Source organism: Petaurus breviceps, unplaced genomic scaffold, assembly GCF_028583685.1.
Source record: "Petaurus breviceps papuanus isolate PSGF00001 unplaced genomic scaffold, PetGlider_PUasm1.0 174, whole genome shotgun sequence".
NCBI lineage: Eukaryota > Metazoa > Chordata > Mammalia > Diprotodontia > Petauridae > Petaurus > Petaurus breviceps.
This window is the reverse complement of record NW_027185761.1, coordinates 302,162-329,686: the sequence shown is the minus strand read 5'-3', so window position 1 is coordinate 329,686 and position 27,525 is coordinate 302,162. Positions and strand designations below refer to the sequence as shown.

Below are 27,525 nucleotides of genomic sequence, written 5' to 3'. Positions count from 1 at the left end.
CATGAAAAGTAATTATCCATTTTATAAACTTTTATTATTTACATATTGCTTTATTCACAAACTTGGGAGGAATATAGTACAAAAATCATTCTTTTTATTTGTGCAAATGAGGAAACTGAGGCTAAGTACCAAAGCAAAACAAAAAAAAAAAACCTATTTATTCTTGACACTCCAAAACTGGTAGCATTCATAAAGGAAGAACCATATATAGCCATGACAGACTCAATCCATTCAATATGTATGAAACTAGGATCCTTTGATGACCCTTGCCTACAGTCAAGCTAACTGTGCAGAGACCCATTGGCAATTACAATCCTGGCAAGGTGCTTCCATCCTTTTAAATAAAGAGGGTGAATTAAATGATCTCTAGCGTCCCTTTCACTTCAGACATTCTTTCACTGTGATGCTGTTTTTAGCCCATGTCTATACAGAGTCCTGGGATAAATCACATGGGTCAAAAATATCTTTGCTGGGTTTTTATACCCATCTATGTACCTCTATCCACTCACTCATTTATACACCCACATTTTTATATCCACCTGCGGCACCAGAACTATGTTCAGGGATATATTCACATTTTCCTGGCAGGATTGCTATAAAGTTTTCTTGAGATGAAATGACCATCTCCAAAAGCATATACTGAGTTCCCTCCTTTCCTCCTCCTATCATCTCTTAATTCTTTTACATAACTCAGTTATTAACCCAGTCTTATCCCCTGTGCTCTTGATATGCATTTCCCAGGCTCATCCCTCAGCTATTTTATGAATCCACAGTTTCCCTAAGTTCTTCAAACCCCTGCCTAGCAAAGTCAGAAGCTCAGAGACACCATCTCTATCCCTTCACCCCAAAGGGCATCAGTACTTTTCTAGCCTATAAATAAATCAAGTCCCCAGGTATAGGAGCAGGATGCTAAAGGAACTCCACTTTCAACACATCTGCATTTTAATTAAAATCAATTCCCCTAGATTCAGGCAGGATGAATAATGTTAGTACTCTTTCTAGGGAAAAAAAAACAGCATCAGAGCCAAGGGAGGATACTAACTCAGTCAGCATTGAGGTGGGGAGAAGGAATCGTGCCAGCCCAGCTGCTACATTGTGCAGCCATTAAGGCAGCAGGTGGCAGGAAGTAGCTTGGTATATTTAAGAAGGAAGAAGGTTCTGGTTCTGGGGCCATTAGATATATCTAGGCTGAACAGTTTTGGTCATTGGGCACTTGGGATTGTCCGTGGGGAGTAGGTCCCAAATGAGCCTACAGGATTTGTGAAGGAGATCACCACATTGGTTTGCTTTCCTGAAAAAAAAAATATCCCCAGGATGGGCATATCTCTAAGTCTCTACCATGATGTACTAACTGGCAAGGAGACAGATGATGGTGGGGATCATGTCTCTCTCTACTTCCCTTCCCTGGTAGTGTGGTGTGTTGCAGTACACTGTGCATGTGTCATATTTTCCTGAAACACTTAACGTCTATGATGAACACATCTTTTAGAGATAGTCTTGATTGCATTTATGACATACAGCAATTTGATAAATAACACATGTACATTTGAGGATCTAGTCATAACAATTTTACAAGCCTCCCATGAAAGCCATCCTTCCCCTGCTGTATGGAGGGCACTTTGCCACTGAGTCTTCAAGTACATCAGCAACCACTACTCTGAGATATAATAGAAAGGATTATTTTTCAGACATCAAAACCTCTTAGATCCTTCTAACTCTGAGATTCTGGGGATCTGGTAAATCAGATGCATGTGTTTTTCTGGAATCTCCAGCCCTTCCCAGATAACATCTGATGCCATGAACCAAAACAAGGGTAAGTAAGGGGCTAATAGCTTAACAGGACTGTCCAGCTTAATTGTACTTCCTTTGTGTAAGGGAAAACCCACACCTCATAGGACTTATAAGTGCCAAGCTTTCACCTGGGACAGAAAGTCAGAGCAAGAAAGAAAGGCACAGGAATCAGATGCCTGACCCTTCTGATTGAATTCTGAAAAATACAAAAGGAAAACTAAAAAATAGCAATAATCACTACCTTCAAGAGAATAGCCAAGAAAAAAAAAGACATTTAGTGGAATATAGCACAAAAGGACCTGAGTTCAAATTCTACTTCTTCTCCTTAAATACCTATAAAACCTTAGTCAAGTCTCTTCACTTCTCCAGGTCATGGGCTCCTCATACGTAAAATGAGAGGGTGGACTAGATGATCTCTAACATAAGTCTGTTTCTGGAGATCTATGAAGGTCATGGGAAAAGACTTCCTGACTTGAAAGCACTAAAATTTGTTATATAGGCTTTTAGATATGTAGAACAGCCAATGGAAGGGAGAGTAGCAGTCAAAAACCAGCCATATGTAAAGATGATGGCAATTGTTTAGTGTACTAGTGGCCAAATGGTCCGTGCTTTTCATTGTATAATTCAGTTCCCTCAGGTTCGTGAAAGTAATCAAAGTGTCTGTCTGTCTGTCTCTGTCTCTCTGTCTCTCTCTCTCTCTATGTGTCTCTCTCTCTGTCTCTCTCTCTCTCCTCTCTCACATCTCTCCCCTTTCCCCTCTCCCCAATACTGTCTTTGACAAAGTTGAGAAGTGTCCAAGAAGGTTGAATACCATTAGCTTTGTTAGCAGAAAAGTTTTAAACACCAGGGCTGTCTTACACAATATACTGATTGCTTATTCCAGCTGTTCTGCCCTGTAACATCACTGATGCCATATAGAAGGGTGATATCCCTGGGATATTTAAGGATGAAAAATGATCCCTACCATGTGCCTATAGATTTAATGAGGCTGGTTGACTTGTGTGTTCTTAGGCACTTGAGATTATTCATAAAGTGAAACTAAGTAGAACCATAATGAGCATAGGGTTGGTCAAGGGGCTACTGAAATTTCCTTGACATAGAAATACATGGCATCCTCAAAGTCTTAGTGAAATTTTGGAATCTCTATATATCTCTGTGACCTCCTCAATATGTAAACCTGCAAGTAAACAGTAAAAGGAGATTGTGCTTCTATGTCCCTTCCAGGGTTACATGGTATGGTATTATAGTATTTTTTTTCGTTGGCATACAGAGCAGCTGCTCATAAAAGTTAAGTTTTGAAACAACACTGACCACATAGTATTCTGATACCCCCCCATCACTCCAAAAACATTTGATTTAACAACTACAAATATATCATGATTAGGTAGAGTATCATTATGTGAACCAAAGAACAAATGATAACATAAAGGAAAGTACACCCCTGAAAAAAAAAGTTGCTTTGCTTCTGAAAATCTCTCTCTTATTACTATGTATATAGTTCCCCAAAGTGCTTTAGCTGCCACATTTTTAGAAATGGTTCAATATAAATTCAGCCATAGTCAGGTTTTAAATCATCCTTAGAATATTTGACTATTGCCCTCATTTCTAAAATTTGCTTTCAATAATCTTTCCTTTAAATTAATTTTTAATTCACTTTTTCATTCCACTGTCTTGTATCTATAAAGGTTAATTTTCTTTTGTTTTAGGTCTCAGAATTCTTACCAGGAATCAAATTACTGAAGTACCATCCACATATAAAATACACCATTGAGTCAAAGAGAATCATCCAGCACACCCAGCCAAATGTCATGTCTCCTTCTTGTTCCAGAGATTGGTACATATTATTCCACTGAATCCCTAGTAATAAAGAAAAAGGTCAGAGACACATCTGCACATCTCCTTTCACTATATGTCTTAGGGTGATAAGCACATCAATATTTGTGCTCTGAACAGAGCTAAACAAAAGGAATGTTAATAAGAGTTCTTCAAATGAAAAGTTAGATCAACATTAAAGCATTTGAAGAATATCCAATAAAGGATAAGTAAAATGGTTTTTTAAATGTGCAGAATGTGTTTGGGAGACAGAAAGAAAGTCAATTTTACTGGAATGAACATTATATAGAGGAAAGCTGGAGTGGCACTAGATTGTGGAAAGCCTTGAATTGTAGACAATGGAGTCTGGACTTTCCCTGGGTGATAGGGAGCCACTGAAGATGTCTGAACATGAAGTAACCAGATATAAGCACAGGGAAAATTCATTTGGAAGGGGTATGAAGGAAAAGATCTGAAGATTGAGAGAGGAGAAGGAAGAATGATTAGGAGTCTATGGCAAAATCCCGGGCAGATGTTAATGTCTGAAACAATGCTTGATTTGTGTGGCAATAGTAGGAATAGAGAAGGGAAAGATCCAAGAAAAATTGTGAAGGTGAGGGAGAACTCAAAGATGACACTAAGGTTTCCATCATTGGAGACTGGGTAAATGATGGCTCCACTGGCAAATTAGTGAAGTCAGAAAGAAAAACAAATTTTAGGGGACTGGAAAACTAGATTTGTATGGGATATCCTGGTTTTGAGGTTCTGTAGGAGTGAGACATTCAGACAGAGCTGTCCTAGAATGGAGTAAAGGAGCAGAACAGAAACTCAGAAGTGAGGAAGGACATAACAAAAGTAATCTGGATACAACCTGATGGTTTCAAAACATCAGGAGTTAATATGATACCCAAGGAAGGGCATCAAAGTGAGTAGCATAGAGGCTGGAACCTTGGGAATAGCCACCTAAAGGAGTCAGGAAGAAGATAAGGAGCCGGTAAAGGGGATAAAATGCTCAGAGAATGAGAAGAACCAGATCATCGTATCTCTGAAATGATGGGGAAAAGACTATCCAGGATAGAGGGGGCAGTGTCAGCCATACGAGTCAAAGGAAGGCTTTTTTCAAAGTGAATTACCTGATCATTCCTAGAGGCAGATTGGAAGGTGCTATTGAAGATTGTGAAATTAGAGAAAAAGAAAGGGAGAAGAGACAGAGAAAGAGAAAATTATTACTGGAGCAAAGTCCTACATGTGATGGAAGGGAATTAAATTGAGGAGGACTCAAGTAGAGCAATTAAAATAGGGCTGCCACTTCTTCTGTGGAACAGAGAAAAAAGAAAGAGAATGTGAGTCATGATACTGAGAGTTTTGAGAAGCACAAAGAATGGTTTGGGAGTTAATTTTTTGCGATCTCAGATTTTTGAGTAAAGTTATCAGACATAATTGCAGGGTATGGGTGCAATATAGAAGAGAAAGGTAACAGTTTGCCACAATGAAGGTGAGTAATGAAAGGGAGAGGGAGGCACAGTGTTTGGCACATAGTAAGCACTTAATAAATCTTGTTTCCTATACTCCTTCCTCCCTTGACCTCTAGGTCACAGAAAGAAACAAGAAGACTAGAAACTAGTTATCACATTTTTATCATTTTGTGGAATATTTTAAAATATTTATTATTTTTAAGATATAGTTTAGAAATTAATCAAATATTGTACCAGTAATTGAAATAAATAAAATTTTATGAATATAAGCACACGTATAAATATATGATAAATGTCTATAGTTATTTTAATATTTCAAAAACCTATGATTTAATCAATGTAGGTATGCCTAACATCTATGCATTTCATAACCCCTCTGTACCTTAGAACATAAATTTCTATGGCCAAAATAATATATCAGATAATGCCAGCATTTCAATCATGAGTCTCTCTAGTGTGTGTGTGGGGGGGGGGGGAGCTGAGAGAGAGACAAATGAAAAAATAAATTAATGGATAGGAGAGAGGGAGAGAGAGACAGACAGAGATGCTTTGCAGATAGGGTAAAATTTAAGTCACTTGTCTTTTTTGGTATTCATACTACTTAATCCAGGGGCAACCTTAAAGAATAAAGCGTGATAAATACACCTACAGGTCTGCTTGCACCTCAAGTTTCAAGTTTTACCTTAGAGACTTAAAAACCTTGGGTCTAGAAGGAAAGAATAATTAGGTGGTTGCTTAAGCTCCAATTTGATATTTCTGCATCTCCCTCCCCACAAGAGTTGGAGGTGTGTCAAACCAATACCATTCACACATACACACACACATTATATTTGTCTTACCATAATTTACTGTCAGCCAAGCTCAGCCCCAAGCAATAAATGGTCCCAGCCCAGAGAAAGCAGGGGAAAAAAAAAAACAAAGGAAACAGAAGTGAAGAGAGAAATAGGTGGGTAAAGGAGAAGAGGAAATGCTAGCTCATTCTTCATGTTCTCACCCAACCAGACCAAGAACAAGTGGTCACTTGCAGCATTATTAATATGACCCTCTATTTGCTTTGATGTAGGAAAAGCACATTCTTCCATAGATCATCTAAAAATCCCTAAGGAGTATCTATTGGCAACCATAGTTAAAATTTCAAAGCAAAAGAGAAAAATTAAGGTGAGAAGAAAGAAGGAAGACGGTTATAAAATGAGAGGGTAAGGAAGAGGGAAATATGTGATGTTAGATAGTACAAAGCAAAATATGAGTGAAGGTAGAACTAACATATTCCCGCTTTTACTAAAGGCAAAATAGGAAACAATAGACGACAGTAAGGGGAAAAAATCATTATTTTAAATCCATCCATTATTAAATGAAGAGTCATTCTTTTTACTAAATCCTAAGGAATATATAAAACTCATAAATTTCCAAAATTTGCTATTTTTAAGCTTTTATAATTAAAAGATAATTCAGGAAAAATCCATGCTCTTACCTGCCTCTTGTCCTTCTAAGAATGTTATGAAAAATACACCTTGCCCAAAGGCAGTTGTAGATAGAAAACACTGTAGCAATTGATAGAGAAAAGATGAGGAGAGACACTTTAGGGTTTTTCATTGAATAAAAGAGCAAGTTCAGAATAAATTCAACTTGAAAAACAGTGAACCATTAACATTCAAATGTACCAAACAGTTGCTCTGGGCTACTATTTAAATTTCTGAACCTGAAAAATTTAACAGAATGCCAACTCACTTTTTAAAGAGTGATAACAAGTTAGTTATTAATGTTAAAAGGAATCATTTCACTTTTCTGCAGTTCTTGAAGTGTCATAAATCCAATGTACCACATTTTGAAAATACAAAAAATATATCAGCACAAAAGAGAATAAAGTGCCTCTTTTTTAATAAGTGAATGCCCTAGAGCTCACTAGAGGCAGAATAATAGAATGAAAAGAGTACTATCCACTGGAAAGGAATTCTATTGTAGAGAAATATTATTTTATCCACTGGAAAGGGCAAATATACTTTACTACAATAGAAAAGACAAAAAGCATTTCAAGCTGAAGAATACAATGTTATCAAAAGTAGATGGTTAGTCTAGTCTTTTAATTACAGATGGAAGCAGACAAAAAAAAATGCTGAATAAAATCTTTAAAATCTTGGCATTCATAGAGGAAAAGAAGTCATACAGATTGAATTTTAAATAATAATAGGTACTTTCTATATTTTCTTTGATAAATATTTTATCTTTTTCTATTTCTCCTGGATACAATTGAATATACCTACTAAATAACACAATAATAAATAGAAAGGTACTACCATTATTTTAACAGCAACTGGTACAAAATCCAATGTGACGTAATGAGCATATTGGGAATTTTAATTAATTACACAAAACCAATCATCCTAGTGAAACACTAAGGCAGAAAAGACTTAGTAGATAAGTTCTAGAGAGTTGCCTGAGTTACACAGAGATTGTGACTTGATGGGGATCACATGGCTAGAAATTGTCAAATACTGTATTTGAACCATTTCTTTCTAATTCTGAGACCAGCACTGTAGCCATAAGTTCATGTTCCTTTATGTAAGTACAACTTTTCATATGCTTGGCTATGGTGCTTCTCCATTTGACCGCTAGTCTAATATAGATTAATTTTCTTTCTTTCCCTCTTTCCTTCTTTCTTTCCTTTATTCCTATCTTCTTTTTCCCTTTTTTTGTTTTCTTCCTTTCCTTTTTTTTTTAGAGTGAGATGATTTTAGAAATAGAAGTTATTTAAATATCTGAAGGGAAATACTTTTTTCAGTAGTACATTTTAAATAAGTGGTTTTGGCATTGCTAAAGAAGTGATCACTCCCATTAACATAATATGATTCACAAGTACTTCAATAGAATGCTTAGGTCTGCACTTATCAAATGTCTTTAGGGATGTCTCTTTTTGTTCCAGAGAGGGAAAAAGTAAATATGCTACAGTTTAGTGTTCTCTTTTGGATGCTTCTGAGTTCCCAGAGTGTCTTCATGCAGCATCCTCTGTTACATTAATAATCACAACATTCAACAGGCTGTCACCCTGCAAAATCATTATAATCTCACAGTCGTGGCTGCCAGGCTTGGATCTATGAGCAGAATAATGAAAAGGAGACCTTTAAAAGGTTTTTAATGTTGTCATTGATTTTGTGGCTCTACCTATAAATCCATCCGAGTAGGGAACTCCCAGTGTAGAAACTTCCACCACTCATTCAGATCAGCAACTGTTCTCCAATTTACCTTCTTAAGAGAGCTGTCTGGAGCCTGAGACGTTAAGGGACTTATCCCATGGCTAACTAGCTAATATGAGAAGTCAGAGGTGGGCGTTAAGCCCAGATCTTTTTAACTGCAAGCCAGTCTTCTAACTGCTATACCTTATTATCTCTCCTGAAGTAGCCCTAAAAATGACTAAACTCACAGGTCAAGTTTGTTATTCTGTTTTGTTGAGAGAGGGGAGGAGTAGGACTTACCAGAACTGTCTGAATAGCAAAGCTTAATTGGTTGTGTAGGACCAAGAGAACAATGTAAGGTAAAAAGCTGATCATATACACCAAACTGGTACACAGGGCCGCAGTATTGGCACTGCTGAAAAATGCACTGAGTAAGAAGCTTAGCATGACGATTGAAACTCCAAAGTCCAGAAGGAATAGGAAAATGATGAAAGCATTGCTATGCACAAAGATGCCACTTGTTTTCAGGATGATGGCCAGAGCACAGCTGCTTATAATAAGCATGATGATATTCTCCAGAAACCAGGCGAGGAAATGAACAGTGGGGTGAACACCCATCATCCTCATATACTGTCAAGACAAAGAATCCTAAATTACCATTAACGATGAAAAATGGGAAAGAATAGGACAGTTATTGAACAGAAAGAGAACAATATCAAACTACTGCAGGTGGCTTTTAGCCCCAGTTCTGCCTCCAAATAGCTAGGTTATTTCAGGTAAATCATTTATCCTCTATAGTGTTCAATTTCCTCACTTTTTAAATAAAGATACTGAACAAGATGATCTCTGCTGTCCCTTCAGTTTTGGCAAAAATACTAGACTTCTTTACCAGACAAACTGGGAGGAAAATCAGAATTTGGTGGAAAGACAAATGAACCATTACATTTATTTCTATGAATCCCATTGCCTTAGAAGGAGGATTTTTTTTAATATGTGGGAAGAAGAGAATGGTGAAAAGTCAAAGAGTGTGTATCACAGACTCCCTCTTATCCCTTCAGAAACAATGTCTTCTAATCTTCAAGTAAAAATTGGATCAGTCTCATTATGTCATTAGGAAAATTTATGAAAAGAATGAACTCAACTAATTAATTAAAATTAAAATTCTCCAAATGTAGTATACTTTGTTTTCTCTGAATTTTTCGTTTACCATACACATCAAATGAAAAAAAGGGTAAACTAATAAATGTTTCTTAAGTATCTGCTATACAAAGCACTGTGCTACATGCAGTGGAAGATGCTAAGTATAAGACATAGCCTATGGCCTCAAGAAGTTCATGATATAACCTGAGAGGTGAACCCTAAATTCATTAGAAAATATGTAAACACATAAATGAGTTAAACAATATAAACTCTAAGTGTCTATAGCTGTGTGGAAATCAAATGAGTTGAGAGGCAATGTAGTATACAGGAACAAAGTCAGAAGAACCTTGAGTGCAAATCCTACATCTGATACCTATATTACTATGGGTAAGTCATGTTTCCTCTCCAAGATTCAGTTTCTTCATCTATAAAATGGGAAAATATTCCCATGTTACTACCTCACAGGACTATTATAAAATGAGGCCCTGTATGTAGCACACTTTGTATGTGTTTTATGACCTGATCATGTTGACAAATCACAACTTTTACTTCCCCATCTGTAAAATGAATGGATGATATCTTCCTTCTGCCTCAGTGAGACCATAATGGTGGATGATTAGGCTATGATGTAGCTCTTTTCTAGGAATGTATTTTAGGACATGAACATTTCTTTTTCTTAAAACAAGCTTTAACATTGTTTCAGTTCGTGAAATGCAGTATGATCAAATGAGGAAAACGAAATATCCCTTCATACTATCAATGCCAAAAGCTATCTGACAGACTGGGTTTTTTTCTAATCCTACCCCTCATTCTTTTGAGAAACTTTTGAGAATTTGCTGAGGGAGCAACATTCTCGAGTAAAGACAACTAGATTTTTATTCTGTCATCTCCATCCTTTGTCAGTAGTCCTTAATCTCAAAAGGAAGGAGCCTTTTTGTGCCAGCAGGGGTTGAGGCTCCAACTTAAGGCAGTTTCCCTGAGAATCTGACTTGACAGCAAGACTCTAAATCAGGAACCCAGGGACTGGAGTGAATATAAAACAGGTACATTTGATTCAACAACACCCATTTCTATTCTGCTTTTAGGTTAACAAAACTTTTTCTTCACAATACTCTTATGAGGAGGGAAGCACAAGTATTTTTTTTAAAGCAATCAGGGTTAAGTAACTTGCTCAAGGTTACTGTAAGGGTTATGGGATTTAAAGATCTTCCATGCCCCATTGGACTTGCTGACGTAGCAGGAAGGGGCAGAGCAAGAGGAAGCGGAAGCCAAACTAGAGTTCCTGCAGTGGCTGGCGGTGGTGGCGACAGCGGCAGCAGTAGAGGCAGCGGCAGCGCAAAGCCCTTTTTCAGTTAGTCAGAATTTCTGCTAAGGACTCCTGCTGCGGACTGCCAGGGGCCAGAGCTGCTGGGAGCGCGCTTCCCAGAAGCTGGGTGGTTGCTGTGAGTGGGGAGAGGAGGACCTTTGCCTGAGGTAGCCTGTTCTGTTTTAAAGGCTTGAAAATGTGGGTGCTTTCTACTTTATCTACCTGTGCCAATGTCATAACTACTCTGATGGCTTTCACTTTCTGGTTTTGGGACTCAGTCTTTTGGTATCTTAATAAATTTTCCAGCTTATTCCCCCATATGGCAAGCATGACGTATTTTGTGATGGAAATTATATCATCATATCTGTAATCTCCATAGGCATTGTGAATATGGCATTGCTGATACAGTTACATGGCCAGTTATTTCTGGGTGTGGTGCTGAGTGTCTGAGCCCAGGATTCGATCTCCAGGTCATCTCGACACTGGAGCCGGTGCTCTTACTCGCTATGCTACCTGGCCGCCCCCGTACAAGTATTTTTATTCCCATTTTACAGATAAGGAAATCAATGCTCAAAATTGTGACATGCCCAGGTGGACTCAGCTAGTATCACAATTAGACCTTAAATCAAGGAATAGTTTTGGGTTTTTGCTTGTTTGTTTTCCTGCTACATCACATTAGCCCCCATAGAACTCAAATGCCACAATATAGTAATATGAGGATAGAATTTAGGATTTCAAGAGATCTTAGAGATAAACAACCTCAATATTTTCATTTTATAGATGAGGAAACTGAGGCACAGAGTGGTTAAAAAATACTTCCCCATGGTCATACAGGTAGAAATTATCAGCACTGGGACTCAAATTCAGATTCTTCAACCCCAAAGCCTGTGCTCTCTTGCAGCATTAATTTTTCATTTCCTTCTTTGTCCTAACCAGTTCTATATTCATGTTAAATAATGATACCTCTTCAAGACGAATCTCTCTTTCATAAACCAGCTTACGGACCATACTGGCTACAGATACCATCCAAGTCAACATCATTATCAATGGAAAGAAGAAACCAACATTGTTCAAGAATCTGTAAACAAAATAAAAGTCCATAAGTATCAACAGAGCTAAATGACAATAACCCTTTAGTAAAGATATACATATGGCCTAGTGGTCACAAGTGGCCTCTATCTAGGTTCTCAAGTCAAAGTTCTCCCTTTAGCTGGATCAAAACTTCAAAGAACAAATCCCTTCAAAGGAACATGTGGCCTCAGGGTCAAAAGTTCCCCACCCCTGGTGTTCATGTTTATGTTCATGACCTTTTAAAAAATTGATAACTGTATTTTGGTATAACTGGCTTCCATTGCAATCCTATGTATTTTGTTTTCTACATTTTAAAATATTATGAGAATGGTTCCAAGGGTTTCCCCAGACTGCCAAAGTCAAGTAAAAAAAAAGAAATATTAAGCACTTCCTATGTGTTAAACACACTTTGAAGTACTGAAAATACAAAGAAAAGCAAAGGGAGCTTTCAGGTCACATGCCCAACAAAGTGAGAGACTTGACATTTTCTCTGATCTTTCTGACCCCTCAAACTTATTCAAAATATAAATTATAAATCAGAGATAAAGTAATTTCAGCCATCTCAATGGTCTAAGACGCTAAGAACCCAAAGAAGGTAACAATTCTATGAACTGATACCTAATTCATGTTTCCTCAGTATACCCTCCCTTGTTCAATGATTTTGAATAAGCCAACACAACACGCTGCTTTTAGCAGAATGTAATCCTGAACACTGACACCGCCCCCCCCTTTTTCCAGAACTATAAACATCCAAACTCCAAACATCAGAAATTTTCCCATTCTTTGACAGTGGCAACATGGAAACACTCTGTATTGCTGAGGCAGAGAACTTGTGGATAAAGGAAACAGGACAGGATACAGTGGAGGATATGAGGGAAGGGACCATGTGGGCTTTGGTATGTCTGAAGGAAGGAGCCCAGCATCCAGTCAGGTCCAATTCTGTCCTTCCAAATATTACTTGGGCTAATACCTAAGCTGGTAAACCATAATTTGTCCATCAAGAGAGGAGACTGAGATCCTTTGAGACTCAATGCCATGAGAAACTACCATTAATAGGGAAGGAGTCAGAGAGTGAGTGATAGGGCAAAAGTTGGATGAAGGGGGAACCTGAATCCAAGGCGGGGTAAAAAGGACTGAAATTCCCCTAGATATTAGGAAGAAGAAAATTCAAAAACCTTGAGCATAAACAGATAAACCAACAAGGAAGACATTAACGACAGAAGGAAATATGGTCTCCAGATCTAATAAACCTGTTCAGGCTTTTATCAACAAATATTTTTTTAAAAAAAGATTTAACATCAGATGAGCCATTTTGAAGGAAGAATAAAACTACAACACACTGTTCCTGAGTGGCTTAAAATAGAAATGAAAAATATGAGGGAAGAATTTATGGCCTACACAGGAGAAATAATCGGAAAAGTAGAAAAACTTGAATCTATGGAGAGCAAGTTTCACCAAAAAAAACAAGAGAAAACAACAGATTGGGAGTACAAATAAACAGAAGTGAAGAACAATCTGGAAGAAGAGAAGCAAAAATATTGACATTAATAGAAAATACATTCTCCATACAAGCAAAACATGTTGATCTTATAGAAAAGAGACAATTTAAGGATTGTATGCCTCCCAGAAAAACATGACAAGAAACCTAAACACAATAATCAAAGAACTTCTGAGCACAGAAAACAATCAGTCAAAAAAATCCATATATCAGCTCCAGAAAAGCAAAAGGATTCCATAACACACAAAAGATTAAGAACCCCTGCTTTAGTGCCTGGGAAATGCTTTATTTTAAATTTTCTAAAATTCTTTATTTCTTAGAAAAAAATATTAAATCATTCTGGATATAGTTCTATCCTTACATTTCTGAGAGGGAAGGAGAAAGGGACTGGACTTATGATTGAAATTTAGAGTTAGAAGGGACTTAGAGATCATGTAACCCAAATCCCTCAGTTTACAAAAGAGGTTTAAAAAAAAAGGGTAGCTATCTTGTCCAAGATCTTATAGCTAATAAGTTCTAGAGTGAAAAGTTGAACTCAAGTTTTCCTGAATCCAATGTTCTATCCATTTAGCAATGCTTCCTATCATTTCATTCTTATAGATGCTATAGTGTTAGAACTTAGGATCTCTTAAGGTCCCTTGTATTCTGATTGTAGAATTCTATTTTTGTTATGTGAGTTGGATTCATTTATTTTTATTTTCCAGGACAGTAAGTAGCTACTGAATATATGTATGACATACAAAACAACTTAGAACAGGAAAGGACCTCTTAAAGGAAAAAATTTTAGAATATTGGGGTTTTTTCTATTTTTGATTTAGAAAACTATAAAGAATGCAAGTATAAATAACAGTGAATATTATAATTATTTTAGTATCACTATTATCATATATCTAATGTTTATATTTTTGTCATTTTTATATTTAGCTAATATCTAAGATGGTTTATTTTGAGAAAACAAGTTTTAGATCATTCCATTTTATGAACTTTTTGTATTTTAATCAATTAACATCTCATTTTTCACATAGTTTTTAGAGCAGGTAAATATACATGCAGAAAATGTCATAAATAATATTAGTTGTACCATACTAATAAATACCATATGTTCTTCTGAAAATAATACAATGCACTATAGTAATAAAACTTAAATGGCCCATATAATTAAAACAATTAATCTTTAGTCTATTTTTGAGGTTGAAAATTTTTGTCTATTTGTTATTCAGTTCCCTTACGTTTTCTAAAATATGAGTAAAAGTGATGACTATTGATCCTGTCACATTGCATATTCTCATAGAAATCAGATTCCAGTAAATGAGGAAATAATTGTTATCTGCAAATCTGACTCAGCTTTTATTATAGATATGATATCATACACAGGGAAGGAAACACCAGGCAATAATTTTTCTTTCTCTTCAAAGGCCAACCTTCTGAAGGACCATGCCAATTCATTTCTCAAATGCTCAGTAGATGACCTCAGTAAGCAATATTGCCCATTTTCCCCTATACAGGAAAAGTTTAACCAAAGTTACTTAGGTTGCTAGCCTTTGATCATTCTTCTAAACTGTTCCACTTTTAAATCTAACTTTATAACATTACAATTTTCACTTAAAAATTAAAAAATTCTTCTCCTATGCTTGTTTTACAATAATTTCTGTTTACTCTGCCCTCAAGGGATATTTAAAACATATATAAATCCACAATTCCTTTTTTTGTGAATGATGAAAAGACATTCAATTTTTCAACAGTCTTCAGTTCTAACTTATATAGGGGTAGTTTTCATTTTTCTTTTATTCCTACCAATGGAAGGTGAAACAGAAATTTTTTTAAAAAGTGGTAAATATGGATAGCTACAAAAATAGATTAAAGTTGCTACTCCAGGAATCCTCTGGCTTTTAAAGACCTTCATAATTTGGCTCTTTCATAGCTTTCCAATCATATACCTTACTACTTTCCATATACTCTGTGATCCAGAGACACTGGTTTATTTGCTTTTCCTCCATTTCCCAATTCTGTCCCCCAACCCTAGAATTCTCTCTCTCTCTCTCTCTCTCTGTGTGTGTGTGTGTCTGTGCATCTCTCTGTCCCTGTGTTTCTCTCTCTGTCTCTCTTAGTTTCTGTTTCTGTCTCTCCATCTCTCTCTGTCTCTTTCTGTCTCTCTGTCTTTGTCTCTCTGTGTGTCTCTCTCTATGTCTCTGTCTCTGTCTCTCTCCCCCACTAGTTTCTAGACTCAACTAAAATCTCATCTCCTAAAGAAACCTTTCCTGATGCCCCTTAATGCTAGAGTCTCCCTCCAGTTTAGCCCCTATATATCTTGATTATACATAATTATTTGCATATTGCCCCCTTTCATTAGATCATAAGCTCCTTGAGAGGAGGGAATTTTTTTTACTTTCTTTGTATCACTAGCATATAACCAGCTGGCGCATAGTAGGTGCTTATTAAATATTTGTTGAGTAGGTTCTCTCCCTCAACTCTTAATAAAATAAGATTCTTCAAGGCAGGTATTTTTCATTTTCTCTTTGAATCCCCAGTCATAGCACAGATATTATGCATAGTAGATACTTAATAAATGCATGTAAAATTGAATACTTCATTTTGTTATGGGAAAAAATCACTACAGAATTATTGGCTCACTGACATGAAACACATTAATATTAACTCAATTTCTCCAAGTATAACTGAACTATAGAATTATTTCTCACTTCCGACTTCCATTCCCTTCCTTTCTTTTCCTCTGCAAAGGAGTATCCTGGAATCGGGCACTTCAAACACCCATCTGAGTCAAGATCCAAAAACACCAGGGATGAGAGAAATAAAGTCATTCTTCTACTGAACATTCTTGGCTTCATAACCAAGTTAAAGAGGATCATAGTCAGGGCAGTTAGGAGGCACAGTGGATAGAGCACTGGCCCTGGAATCAGGAGGACCCGAATCCAAATCCCACCTCAGACACTTGACACATTTACTAACTGTGTGACCTTGGGCAAGTCACTTAACCCCAATTGTCCTACCTTCCCACCTCCAAAAAGGAAAAAAAAAAAAGAGGATCATGGTCTTGCATTTCTCTCAAGTATTGTCTTAATGTTTGACATAGGCTTATTGGAACTTGCTCTCTACTAACTCCAAATATATTGCAATTCCTAATTTTCCAGTTGAGGAAAATCAGGCCCAGAAGGATTAAATGACTTGTTCAGTGTCACACTGGTAACCAGTAGCAGATCGAGTTTAAACCAAGTTCCTCTGACTCCAGATCTGGTGTCCTTGCCACTCTGTCATATGTGTGAATTCTTTCTCTTTGCCATTCTTGTTTTAGGGTAATTTAACCATATTGAAACCATACAGATTAAGTCATGAAGCATCTCTAATGTACCTATCATGTCCTTGGCACTGTGCTAAATGTTAAAAAACTAAGTTTAAGACCATCAATAAGCACTAGGGGGTCAAATAGGAAAAAAGAAAGACAGTCCCTGACCTCAAGAGCTGACAATCTAATGAGGGAAGGCAATATATAAGACAAAGCTGGAAACTGGGAGAGGTAAATGATGGAGAACTCCAAAGGCAGGAAACAGCTGGAAGGGGCCATCTATCTTTAAAACAAATCTCCAGTGTCTTGAGAAATAGAGCACAACACAAGATAATTTGAGGTAGAACCTTAAAAGAATTTCTAGTCTTCATTGTGAAAGGAAGAGAATGTGATAAGTGAAATTTGTGACTAATTATACTTTCTATAATGAAATAAAAACTAATCACTGTATAAGGGACATTTAGGATTCTTAGGCTTAAAACCTAAAAGTTGATGTTTTGCACAGCTATGGAAGAGACTTTGTATTGAAAGAGAAGGGTTGTATCTAATATTTTCAGAAACCAGCTACTTCTTAAGGAAGTGTAAAAGCACAATGGATAGAGAGAGTTCTGGACCTGAAGTCAGGAAGAATCATCTTGTTAAGTTCAAATCTGGCTTCAGACACTAGTAAGTCCATGACCTTGGACAATCATTTAACCCTGTTTGTCTCAGTTCCTCATCTGTAAAGTGAACTAGAGAAGGAAATGGCATGCCACTCCAATATCTTTACCAAGAAAACCCCAAAGGCTATCAGGAAGAGTTGGACACAAAATAACTGCACAACAAAAAGAACGAATCTTTTTAGTTTGAAAGTCAATAGAACATGAGAAGATAAGCAATTTACTCTCAAGCTACTCCATATTATTATTAAAATGTAACTTTTTAGAACCTAATCCTTTATTTTTACTATATACTGTTTTAAGGACCCTGTGAGTGAGAGGCATCCTGGCCCACAGGTCAGAGAACTAGTCTCTGATTTGACTTAAAGGATGAGAGACAATTTGGTATAGAAAAGGAAACAAGGATTTAGTGTCAGACTGAGTTCAAATAATTATACTGCTCCTGACTATTTGGAGGAATTTGGGCAAATTACTGATATTCTCTAAGCCTCAGTTTCCTCATCTATAAAGGGTGTTGATCTATTTAATCACTGAAGTTTCTTCTAGCTCTAAAGGCACTGGAACTACAAAAGGGGATATAAAAATGTGTGTCTTTTAGCACATCCTGACTCTTAAGTTGAACGCTCTACACAGCATGCCACCCAGATACGTCCTTCTTATATGAGGTAAAAACTTTGACTCTGAAATTAAAAAACTCGTGGCTATTATCAGAAATTTAGAATAGGAAAGGATATTGGGGATCATCTATTTTCATTCTCTCATTTCATAAATGAAGAAACAGGCTTGATGCTTGCCTCTCCAGTCAAGGACATTCATGACATCTTTGGCATTGTGGAAGGACTCAAGACCACAGTCCATGCCATTATTGTTACCCTGAAGACTGTAGATGGACCCTCTGGCAAGTTGTAGTGTGATGGGCATGGTACTAAACAAAATGTTATCCACTGGTTCTATTAGCTAAGGCTGTAGGCAAAGTTATACAGACATGGCCTTCCGTATTCCTACTCCTAACATATCTGTTGTGGATCTGACCTGCTACCTGGAGAAATCTGTCAAATATGACGATATCAAGAAAATAGTTAATGAGCATAAGAGGGACCCTTGAAGGGCATATTGGGCTACACAGAAGACCAAGTAGTATTCTCTGACTTTAACAATGACAATCACTCTTCTACCTTTGATGCTAGAGCACTGATATTGCCTTTAGTGACCATTTTGTCGAGCTCGTTTCCTGATATCACAATGAGTTTGTTTATAGGAACCATATAGTAGATCTCATGATCTAATCAACTTCCAAAGAGTAAAGCTGAAAGCCACGGATCTGCATCCCCAGTCAGAAGAAGAGTTCTACCATTGGGGAATACTAATCTATTTCCCTATGCTGGGGATCCCACACCCCAATCACAGTCCTTGTCCCAAAGTATCCCTGTAGGAGGAGAGAGAAACAAAAAGTCCTGTGCTGTATATCATCAATAGTCATCATGTTCAGTACAAATAAATCACTAGATAGATTAAACAAATAGATATAAATAAAAATGTGTGTATGTGAGCAACCCCTAGCATTAACCAGTAGACCAGCAGAGACTACATGCCTAACACAGACCAAATACCCAACAGCGACTATATGCCATGCCTGAACAAGGGAACAGGGCCTATAAAAACATTATTATAATGTTACCAGGAGATATAGATTGTTATGCCACATTAGGAGAATTATTTCTCTTCCTCTCCCTTTCCCTCTCCTGGGGCCACCTTTCACCCCATAATGCAGGAGAGGAATAGGGTGCCTCCTTTCACAATATTAATGCATCCATGATCAGACTATCCTCTATACCACTGCCTTGCTCCTTCCCCAGTTACTATGGCCCAGACATTTAAAAAAGCATACTTATAACTCTGCAGAGCATCTTATTCAATTTCAAATCAATAAGAATTTATTTTGCACCTTCAATGTGTGCAGGCAAAGGGAAAGATGCAAAGTTGACAAAAAATCAGAGTGACAGTTACTGACCTGGTTTATAATCTCTTAAGAAGATATGACATAAATATGATAGAATCATTCCTCAAAGTTGGAAGGATAATTAAAAGCTATTTAATCTTACTTATACCTATATAGAAAATGTTTTTATAATACCCTCAAGGACAAGTGGCCATCCCACATTCATTTGAAGATCTGTAATTAGGGATAACCCACTACCTACTGAAATAGGCTATCAGTACATGGACCATATGTCAATACTCCAAAAGTCTGAAATTTCATTGGTGCCTATATTCTAGATACATACATACAGAGGGAGGGAGGGAGGGAGACAGAGAGAGAGACAGAGCGACAGAAAGACAGAGACAGAGAGAGACAGAGAGACAGACAGACAGACAGAGACAGAGAGACAGAGACAGAGAGACAGAAAGACAGAGACAGAGAGAGACAGAGGCAGAGAGACAGAGACACAGAGCCCTCTACACATACTTCAACCCCTGTGTAATTTAGTTGATGGTTTTAGGGAGTCAGTTAAAAAATTCATCACCATGGAGCCAAAATGGTAATGAATCTCTTTGAACTTAACTAGGCAGATCCTTGGCTAATAGACACCCAGTGCACCCATTAGGTCTGTGCATGATCACATAATACAAAACAATGAGGGTAAAGCATGATAAAGAAGATAAAGCATGAGACCTATAATAAAGGTATAGATAGACACAATGTCACATGAGCTCTAATGTGGGAATAGTCATTAGCTCTTTTAAGTGATTTAGGAAAACTTCATATACTAGGTTGTTTTTTATCTGGGATTTAATAGTTAAGTGGGTAATCAACAAGTGGAAGGGACAGGGTATACTAAACATGAGGAAGGATATGAACAAAAGTATAAAAGCAATAAAATACAGAAATTGCCTAGGGGTAATAAAATAGCATAGTCTGGACAGAGCATGTAATACACAGTAGTATGATCTTATATTTAAAGCTAGAAGGAAACCTAGAAGTAATCTAGTCTACCCTCGTAGTTTTATAGATGGGGTAACTGAGAGCAGAGAAATTAAGTGACTCGCTCAAAATGCCAAAGATTTCAACATATATCTTCTTGACCTGCCTCTGTACCACAATGAGATAAAGATTTTAAAAGAAAATAGGGAGGAATCAAACTATGAAAGTTCCTAAATATCATGCCAAAAATTTTTAACTTTTTTGGTAAACTCAGAAATTGAATAGTTTTGAGTAGAGTGCCATAACCTAATTTATGCAAATGGAAGTTTAGTTTGGCAGAATTGTGAAAGATGTATTACAGGAAGGAGGGAGTGGAGGTGAAAAAAAAATCTATTGGAAGACTATATTGATAATTTGTATTGGTAATTATGTCAAGCAATACGATGGTAGCAGTCGGAATGGAAATTTGAGGAGTGGAGATTTGAAGATCAAATTAGCATGACTTGGTGATTGATTGGAGATGCGAAGTGAGGCAGAGGGTAGCATCATAGACAATACCAAAGCTGACATGAGAGAATGAGTCAATGACAGTGCTGCCATTAGTTACAGCAATGTCACAAGGAGACAATAGCTTTTGTGATGGGAGTTGAGGGGAAATAAGCTTTCCTTGGGATATCCAGGTAGAAATAACCTATAGGAATTTGGACATATGTGTTTGGAATTCCAGAATATCAGGGTTCAGTATATAGATCTGAGAGACATTTAAATAGAGGATATTGTTGAACCACTGGAGATGAATATGATTGCCTCTTTTACTTTGCTATGATGCAAAATAGAACATAATACATGTCTGTCTGTCTTATTTTCCCTTCCTAGAGTGTAAACTCCTAGAAACCAGAGACTATATCTTATTCAGTTGTATATCCATGCTGAATGGAATTAATACACAGAAATGAAAATAATCTGGTCAAGGTTACTTATGAAATCAATTATAAAGTTAGGAATACAATTCTATTTGCCTGATAATTCATGGAACTCATTTGACCAGACTATCATGGTGAAGTTATTGTTTTATGGCTACCAAAATGTCATAAAATTGAATTTCAAAGGATCTGCTTTCTGAAAATATTTCATTCATCACTCTCTTAGGGAAAGTACAACAGTATAAAACTTTTTGGTTATCCACATGTGAACTGTTTTGAGTTATGAAAAAATATTTAAGGACATCCTGGCTCAAAAACCCTTAACTCATCAGATGCTTATTAAATTCTTACCATGTATAGAGCTCTCTTGTAGATACAGAGGATACAAAGGCAGAAACAAAACCATTTCTGCCTTCAGCACACATGTGTTCTATCAAATATGAAATTCAACTTACAAGTCACTGGTGTGGCAAGGATATGGCATGGCTTGGGCTTGTATTGGTGGTGTCAATGTATCTAGTCCAGTTTGCACCAAAATGATGGCTCTTTCAATTATGTCTTGCAGAGGAACAAAAATGTGATTGTATTTGAACCCATCAGCTGGAAGACTTTGGGGATGGAATTTCCACAAAGGGTTTTTGACTAAATCTGTTCTCATACTGTATAGAACACTGGTTCTAATTGTGTAGATGACATGATGTGGGAGATCAACAAAATCTGATCCATTTCTCTTGATGGTCAAGGAACTGTTGAATATAATGCCTAAATAGAAGAGAAAGAAAAGGAAAGTATTCAGTTTTTTTTGATGGCTCCCACAAAGGCTAAAACTGTTATCAGATAAGTAAATCTTTTTTTTGGATTTTTGGATTTTTTGAACTTGTGGATTTTTGTGTCTTCTTTTTATTCAAAATAATTGTCCTGTGGAATTAGACTAGAATGAGTTAGAATTTCTTCCTATAAAAGATAAATGTCATCAAAGTACAGATAGCTTTCAATGCATTAATCAAATGGGCTTTAAACATGTACACAAATCATGGAGTCACTAGGCTTTGCCAATGAGATAACATTGAAAGAAAATCAATGAAATGTAGAGCCAATCTGAATTTTAAAAGACTAAAGCAGTTTTTACTTGAATAACTAAAAAACGAAAAGATGATGATGAATAAGTCATAGTCTCATATTTTGTAAGGTCTGGTATACTAATAACCCACAATGAAAATAAAGGACTGATTGGAAAAATTACAAGGATCACTCTCTACCTCAGGACAAATAATTTATCATGTGTGATGTGAAAATATAAAAGATATCTCACAGTCAGTGAGACCAAATCCAGTGAATAGGATTAAGGCTCAAGCTGATGGAAAGATCATTAGCTCTCATTGCTTTCTCTGTGGGGTGAAAGAAGGAGGCATATCTTTTCATCAAACCATTGTGCTTTTTCTTCTGTTTTATTTTCTCTTTTATCTTGAAGGCATTTTTCACTTCTCTCTACACCATTGTAAGACACTCTGACAAAGAAAATGCAAAATGGCACTATATCCAAACTCCTATCTTCCAAATAACAGCTGTTCTCCAGAGTTACTTACTAGCCAATAAATTGTTTTGTTGCATGAGCCCATGAGCTTCTCTCTCCAGTATTTCCACAGACTCCAGGGGCTGGAAGCGATTTAAAAGTACACAGGATGAGATGTTTACCATGATTTGGGCCAAGGAATGAAACTGTTCAACCTTTGAGTGATTAAACATCTTGCCCAACATGCCAGCTGAGAAAAGTAAACAAATTAGGACACATTATCTATTTGGGTCAATCCCGTGTTATTGCCTAGATTCATAGAATAAGATGCTATAAGACAAGAGAAGACCTTTAAGATCATTTAATTTAGCCCCTTTATGTTACAGAAAAAGAAATCCAATCACAGAGTTTAAATTATTTGCTCAATATCCCATAGACCCTAAACACCAGAACTAAAATTTTAATATAGTTTCTCCAACTGTAAATCCAGTTCCTTTCCAATATTCATTCTTGTTTTATTCAATCCCACAAATATTTAATAAATACATGCTAGATACTAGAAATACAAACAATAAAAGCAGCATAATTCCTGCCAATAAGCTTACATTCTACTAGGAAGGATATATGTACAAAAATTTGTCTAAAACAAGTGTGGGTGTGATGAGGGAAAAAGAGGGACACAAAAACAATGTGATGGGGGGGGGGGGGCGCAGGGAGGCAGAAGGTTATAGAATAAATTTGTAGAAAAAATGAAATCAAATATAAATTCCTTCATTAGAAATCAGAATTTATAAAACATCTAGATGTGAATGAAAAAAGAATTGTTTTTCTTCTCTTCATATACAACATGAGATCTGCTACTTACTTATGGTATAATCCTTTGAATCCCAATGCTTCTGGTAGGATAAAAATGATTGCATTCTAACACCTTTCCCAGACCCTCTGGAACCACATAGTTTCAAAGTAGCCTTTTTTGACAAGAATATCCCCTGAAATTCTTAGTTCATTAGGAGTGAATGGAAAAGAGAAAATTGACACAAAGGGGAAAGAATGAAAATGGGTAGCTATAAACAAGCCTGGGAAAATAGAGCTAGACAGTAGCTTCCAGCCACCTTTCTCCATTCTAAAATGAGTCATGAACCAATAGAAACAGGATGTGGCAGCCCCAACTTTTGAACGGCCTTACTATAAATGCTCAATATCAAATTATATTGCTGTTCATTCATTTTTCAGTCATATTCAATTCTTTATGACTCCATTTGATGTTTCCTTGACAAAGATACTGAAATAGTTTGCCATTTCCTTCTCCAGCTCATTTTACAGATGAGGAAACTGAGGCAAACAGGGTTAAGTGACTTGCCCAGGGTCACACAGCTCATAGGTGCCTGAGGCCAGATTTCAACTCAAGAAAATTAGCCTTTCTGTCTCCAGGTCCAGCACTCTATCCACTGCAACCCCTAGCTACCTATCAACATCAACTAACATTCTTTTTTAAATTTTTTAAAATTATTTTTTCTAATTTTTCTTTTAAGTATATGCAGATAATTTTGTTAATAGTAAAAATCTTGGCTAGGGAGGCAGCTAGGTGGCACAGTGAATAGAGCACCAGCCCTGGAGTCAGGAGGACCTGAGTTCAAATCCAGCCTCAGACACTTAGCACAAAACTAGCCACATGACCTTGGGCAAGTCATTCAACCCCAATTACCTTACCTTCCCCTCTCCAAAAAAAACCAAAAAAAAAATCTTGGTTAGAGATGCCTAGGGATTGGATTCTTCTACACAGGCTTTTTGACAGGGTAACATGATCAGGAGAATGCATTGGATGTAATCTATCTAGATGTAAGTACAGTGGGTATTCCTGAGAAGGTGGGAGTAAGGCCTTCCTTTTATGTCTCCTTATTGAGTTGAGGGATATCAAGGTTTTAGATAATTTGTGATAACAAAATGAGGTTGTAAAAAAGATCTTAAAGTATGGGTGGTTGTACAAATCTAATAAGATAAAAGGTAACTGAAATTAAATGTAAACCCCTGAACTGAGGATAAAAGAAGTCAATGTATAATGAAAGTCCCAGAACCCAGCTTTCCTCTGATGTGGAAGGTTTCATTTGAAATTCCAAAATGAGTCAGTTTCTGTATAAGCCATAACATACAAAGACATACTTACTATAGTTCTGTAGCTTTACAGTGAGTTTCTCCACATCAATCTGCAATTGGCTTTCTACAAAGTTTTTGATAAATGTATTTCTCAGGGCTTCCTAAAATGAGAAATTTAATTTTAATAGAAAGTACCTAAATATTTTCTTTTGCTATAAATTATTACCTGACATTTATATATGGAGTTTTGAACTAGTGACATCACAGGGTGATGCCTTGACTCATGTATAAATTGGATTTAATCAAGGCAGAGTTGCATAAAGGTATCAGTCTCTCTCTCTATCTTCCAAAGTCATCAAAGTCCAGTGGCAAAACAAAAGTCAAGATGACTGGTAATAGTCTGGGATTCAATGGATGGCTTTGGAATCTCTGATGTCTGGCCAAGCTCTAAACATTCCATAGCGCCTGCTTTAGCTGCCTTCATGGACATTGGAACAAATTGTCCTCTTTTGTCCATTCCATCAATGGAAGTCTTCACATGCTTGGGGTAGACATCCCCCAATTGGTCAGTCACCCTCAACCTGGTTTAGCCTGTCTGTGGAGACTATTTACTGGGGTGTGGCTGCTGCTCATGCTACAGTCTCTTGGAGCCACAGAAGAATTGAGTGCCAGGTAGACACAAAAGGGGAATGAGCAGTCCCATAAAGGTCTCAGCAAGTCCTCACACCAGAGCTGCTAGAATTCCTTGAACACCCCGTACATCCCACCCATTGCTGCTATATATATGTGTGTGCATATATGTGTGTATATACATGTGTATATATATATAGTCATTACACACATACATAATATATACATGTGTGTGACCTGTCTTTACATAATTATATTCAGAGAAGAATCTACTTTGCAGAGTTGTTCTGAGAACGAAAGGAAATAATGTACCTAAAGCCGAATTTCTACTGACTCCTATCCCTTATAAACAGGCATAAAAGCTGAAAATCAGACAATGTCCATAGAGCCAAGTTTGAATTTATCAAGGTTAAATCCTGGGCATTCTTAGCAATGATCCTTTTCACAGAAGAGCTACTTAAAACAAAATTATTCCAGTTACGTGAAAATCACTAATAAGAGTTTCTCTCCGGCACTATAGATTTCCATGAGACATAATGTTCAAAGGATCATAAATTTAGAGCTTGGAGGAACCTTTGAAGTCACCTAATCCAAAAGAGTACATTTGTAGATAAGGCAACAGAGTCTCCAAGAGGGAAAATGACTTGTCCTAGGTCACACACATAGGAAGCACAAGAACTGAAAGATGCAAATCTAGTTTCCTTGAAACCAAATTTGGTGCTCCTCCCCCTGTATCACACTGAATTCTTGAGTACTTTTTCAAAGACCATGGTGATGGTTCAGACATTTCTTAGCAAATAGTTCTGCACACACAATGAATCGCAACCAACCTGGAGACGGTTAATCATTTGAGCATTTCTACCATTCTGAAAGACACTGGACATTTTCAGCATTGCTTCCAAAGCAATCTTCAGCTTGTCCACAAAGACAAAGGTATAATTTGCCTGCAAAGCAAAATACAGTCTTAGAGAGGCTTAACTCCAAAGAAGCAAACCATGACTCAGGAAATTTTAGGGGATGCTTATGTTTCAGCATTGTATCTATATATAAATAATTATCATTGAAAATGTTATTAAATGTGCCTGTCATATTGGTATCATAATCCAGTTCAATTCAAGAAGTATTTATTAAGTATATATTATGTAAAATACTAGGCCCAAAATTAGGGATAACAAGATTTTAAAATAATATAGCTCCTGTCCCAACTCATTCAACTGGGGTTGAGTGAAATGCACAAAAATAAGTGTGATACAAGGTAAATTTGATGGAGGTAAAAGGAATGTCCTTGATGAAAGGGAACACATCCAACTGGGAATATCAAGGAAGGGAGCATGATAAAGTTCACCTGAGCTGAGCCTTGAAAGGAGAGAATTTCAACATGTAGAGATGATGAAGGAGTTTTTTGTTATTCAGTAATTTCAGTTGTGTCCAACTCTTCATGACCCCATTTTAGGATATTCTTGGTTAAGATATTGGAATGGTTTGCAATTTCCTTCCCCAGCCCATTTTACAGATGAGGAACTGAAGCAAACAGGGTTAAATAACTTGCCTACAATCACACAGCTAGTAAAATTTGGACTCATGAAGAAGAGTCTTCCTGATTTGAAGTCCAGTGCTCTATCCACTGAGCTTCCTAGCTGCCCCTAAATTAAAGTTGAATTTGTTGTTGTTTAGTTCTGTTTGACTCTTTGTGACCCCATCTGGGGTTTTCTTGGCAAGGATAATGGAGTGGTTTGCCATTCCCTTCTTCAGCTCATTTTTCAGATGAGGAAGCTGAGGCAAACAGGGTTAAGTGACCTGCCCAGAATTACAATGCTGGTGTCTAAAAGTCAGATTTGAACTCAGAAAGATGAGTCTTTCTGACTCCAGGTCTGGTACTCTATCCATTGTGCCACCTAGCTGTCTGAAGGAATACATTTCAGGAATTAAGATGAATGACCTGAAAAGCACACAGGGAAACTAAAAAGACAAGTTCAGGGAACAGCTAGTAGTCCAATTTGTCTGGAAGGGAAGTAGCATAAAATAAAGCAGGAAAATGGGTTGGAGCAGATTATTTAGGGTCTTAAATATCAACCTAAGACATTTTATTTTATCCTCCTAGCAATAGAGGACCACTGAAGGTTTCTGGGCAATTTATGGTGAGTGAGTAAGAGTGAGTGAGAGATAGTGAGGGAGAGAGAGAGAGAAAGAGAGAGAGAGAGAGAGAGAGAGAGAGAGAG

The 27,525-nt window shown here is 36.9% G+C and overlaps 1 protein-coding gene across 1 annotated transcript in view; it reads right to left on the bottom strand.

Moving 5' to 3' along the window:
• The window catches only part of ABCA13 (ATP binding cassette subfamily A member 13), a 513,785-nt gene that overhangs the window by 282,293 nt on the left and 203,967 nt on the right, over window positions 1-27,525 (bottom strand). The window contains exons 28-35 of the mRNA XM_069084494.1: window positions 26,137-26,250; window positions 24,747-24,837; window positions 22,656-22,832; window positions 21,525-21,831; window positions 11,658-11,772; window positions 8,549-8,878; window positions 6,550-6,619; window positions 3,514-3,648 (exon numbers count right to left, since the gene is read on the bottom strand). Coding sequence (XP_068940595.1) covers window positions 3,514-3,648; window positions 6,550-6,619; window positions 8,549-8,878; window positions 11,658-11,772; window positions 21,525-21,831; window positions 22,656-22,832; window positions 24,747-24,837; window positions 26,137-26,250 — 1,339 coding nt within the window. The remainder of the gene's footprint in view (window positions 1-3,513; window positions 3,649-6,549; window positions 6,620-8,548; window positions 8,879-11,657; window positions 11,773-21,524; window positions 21,832-22,655; window positions 22,833-24,746; window positions 24,838-26,136; window positions 26,251-27,525) is intronic.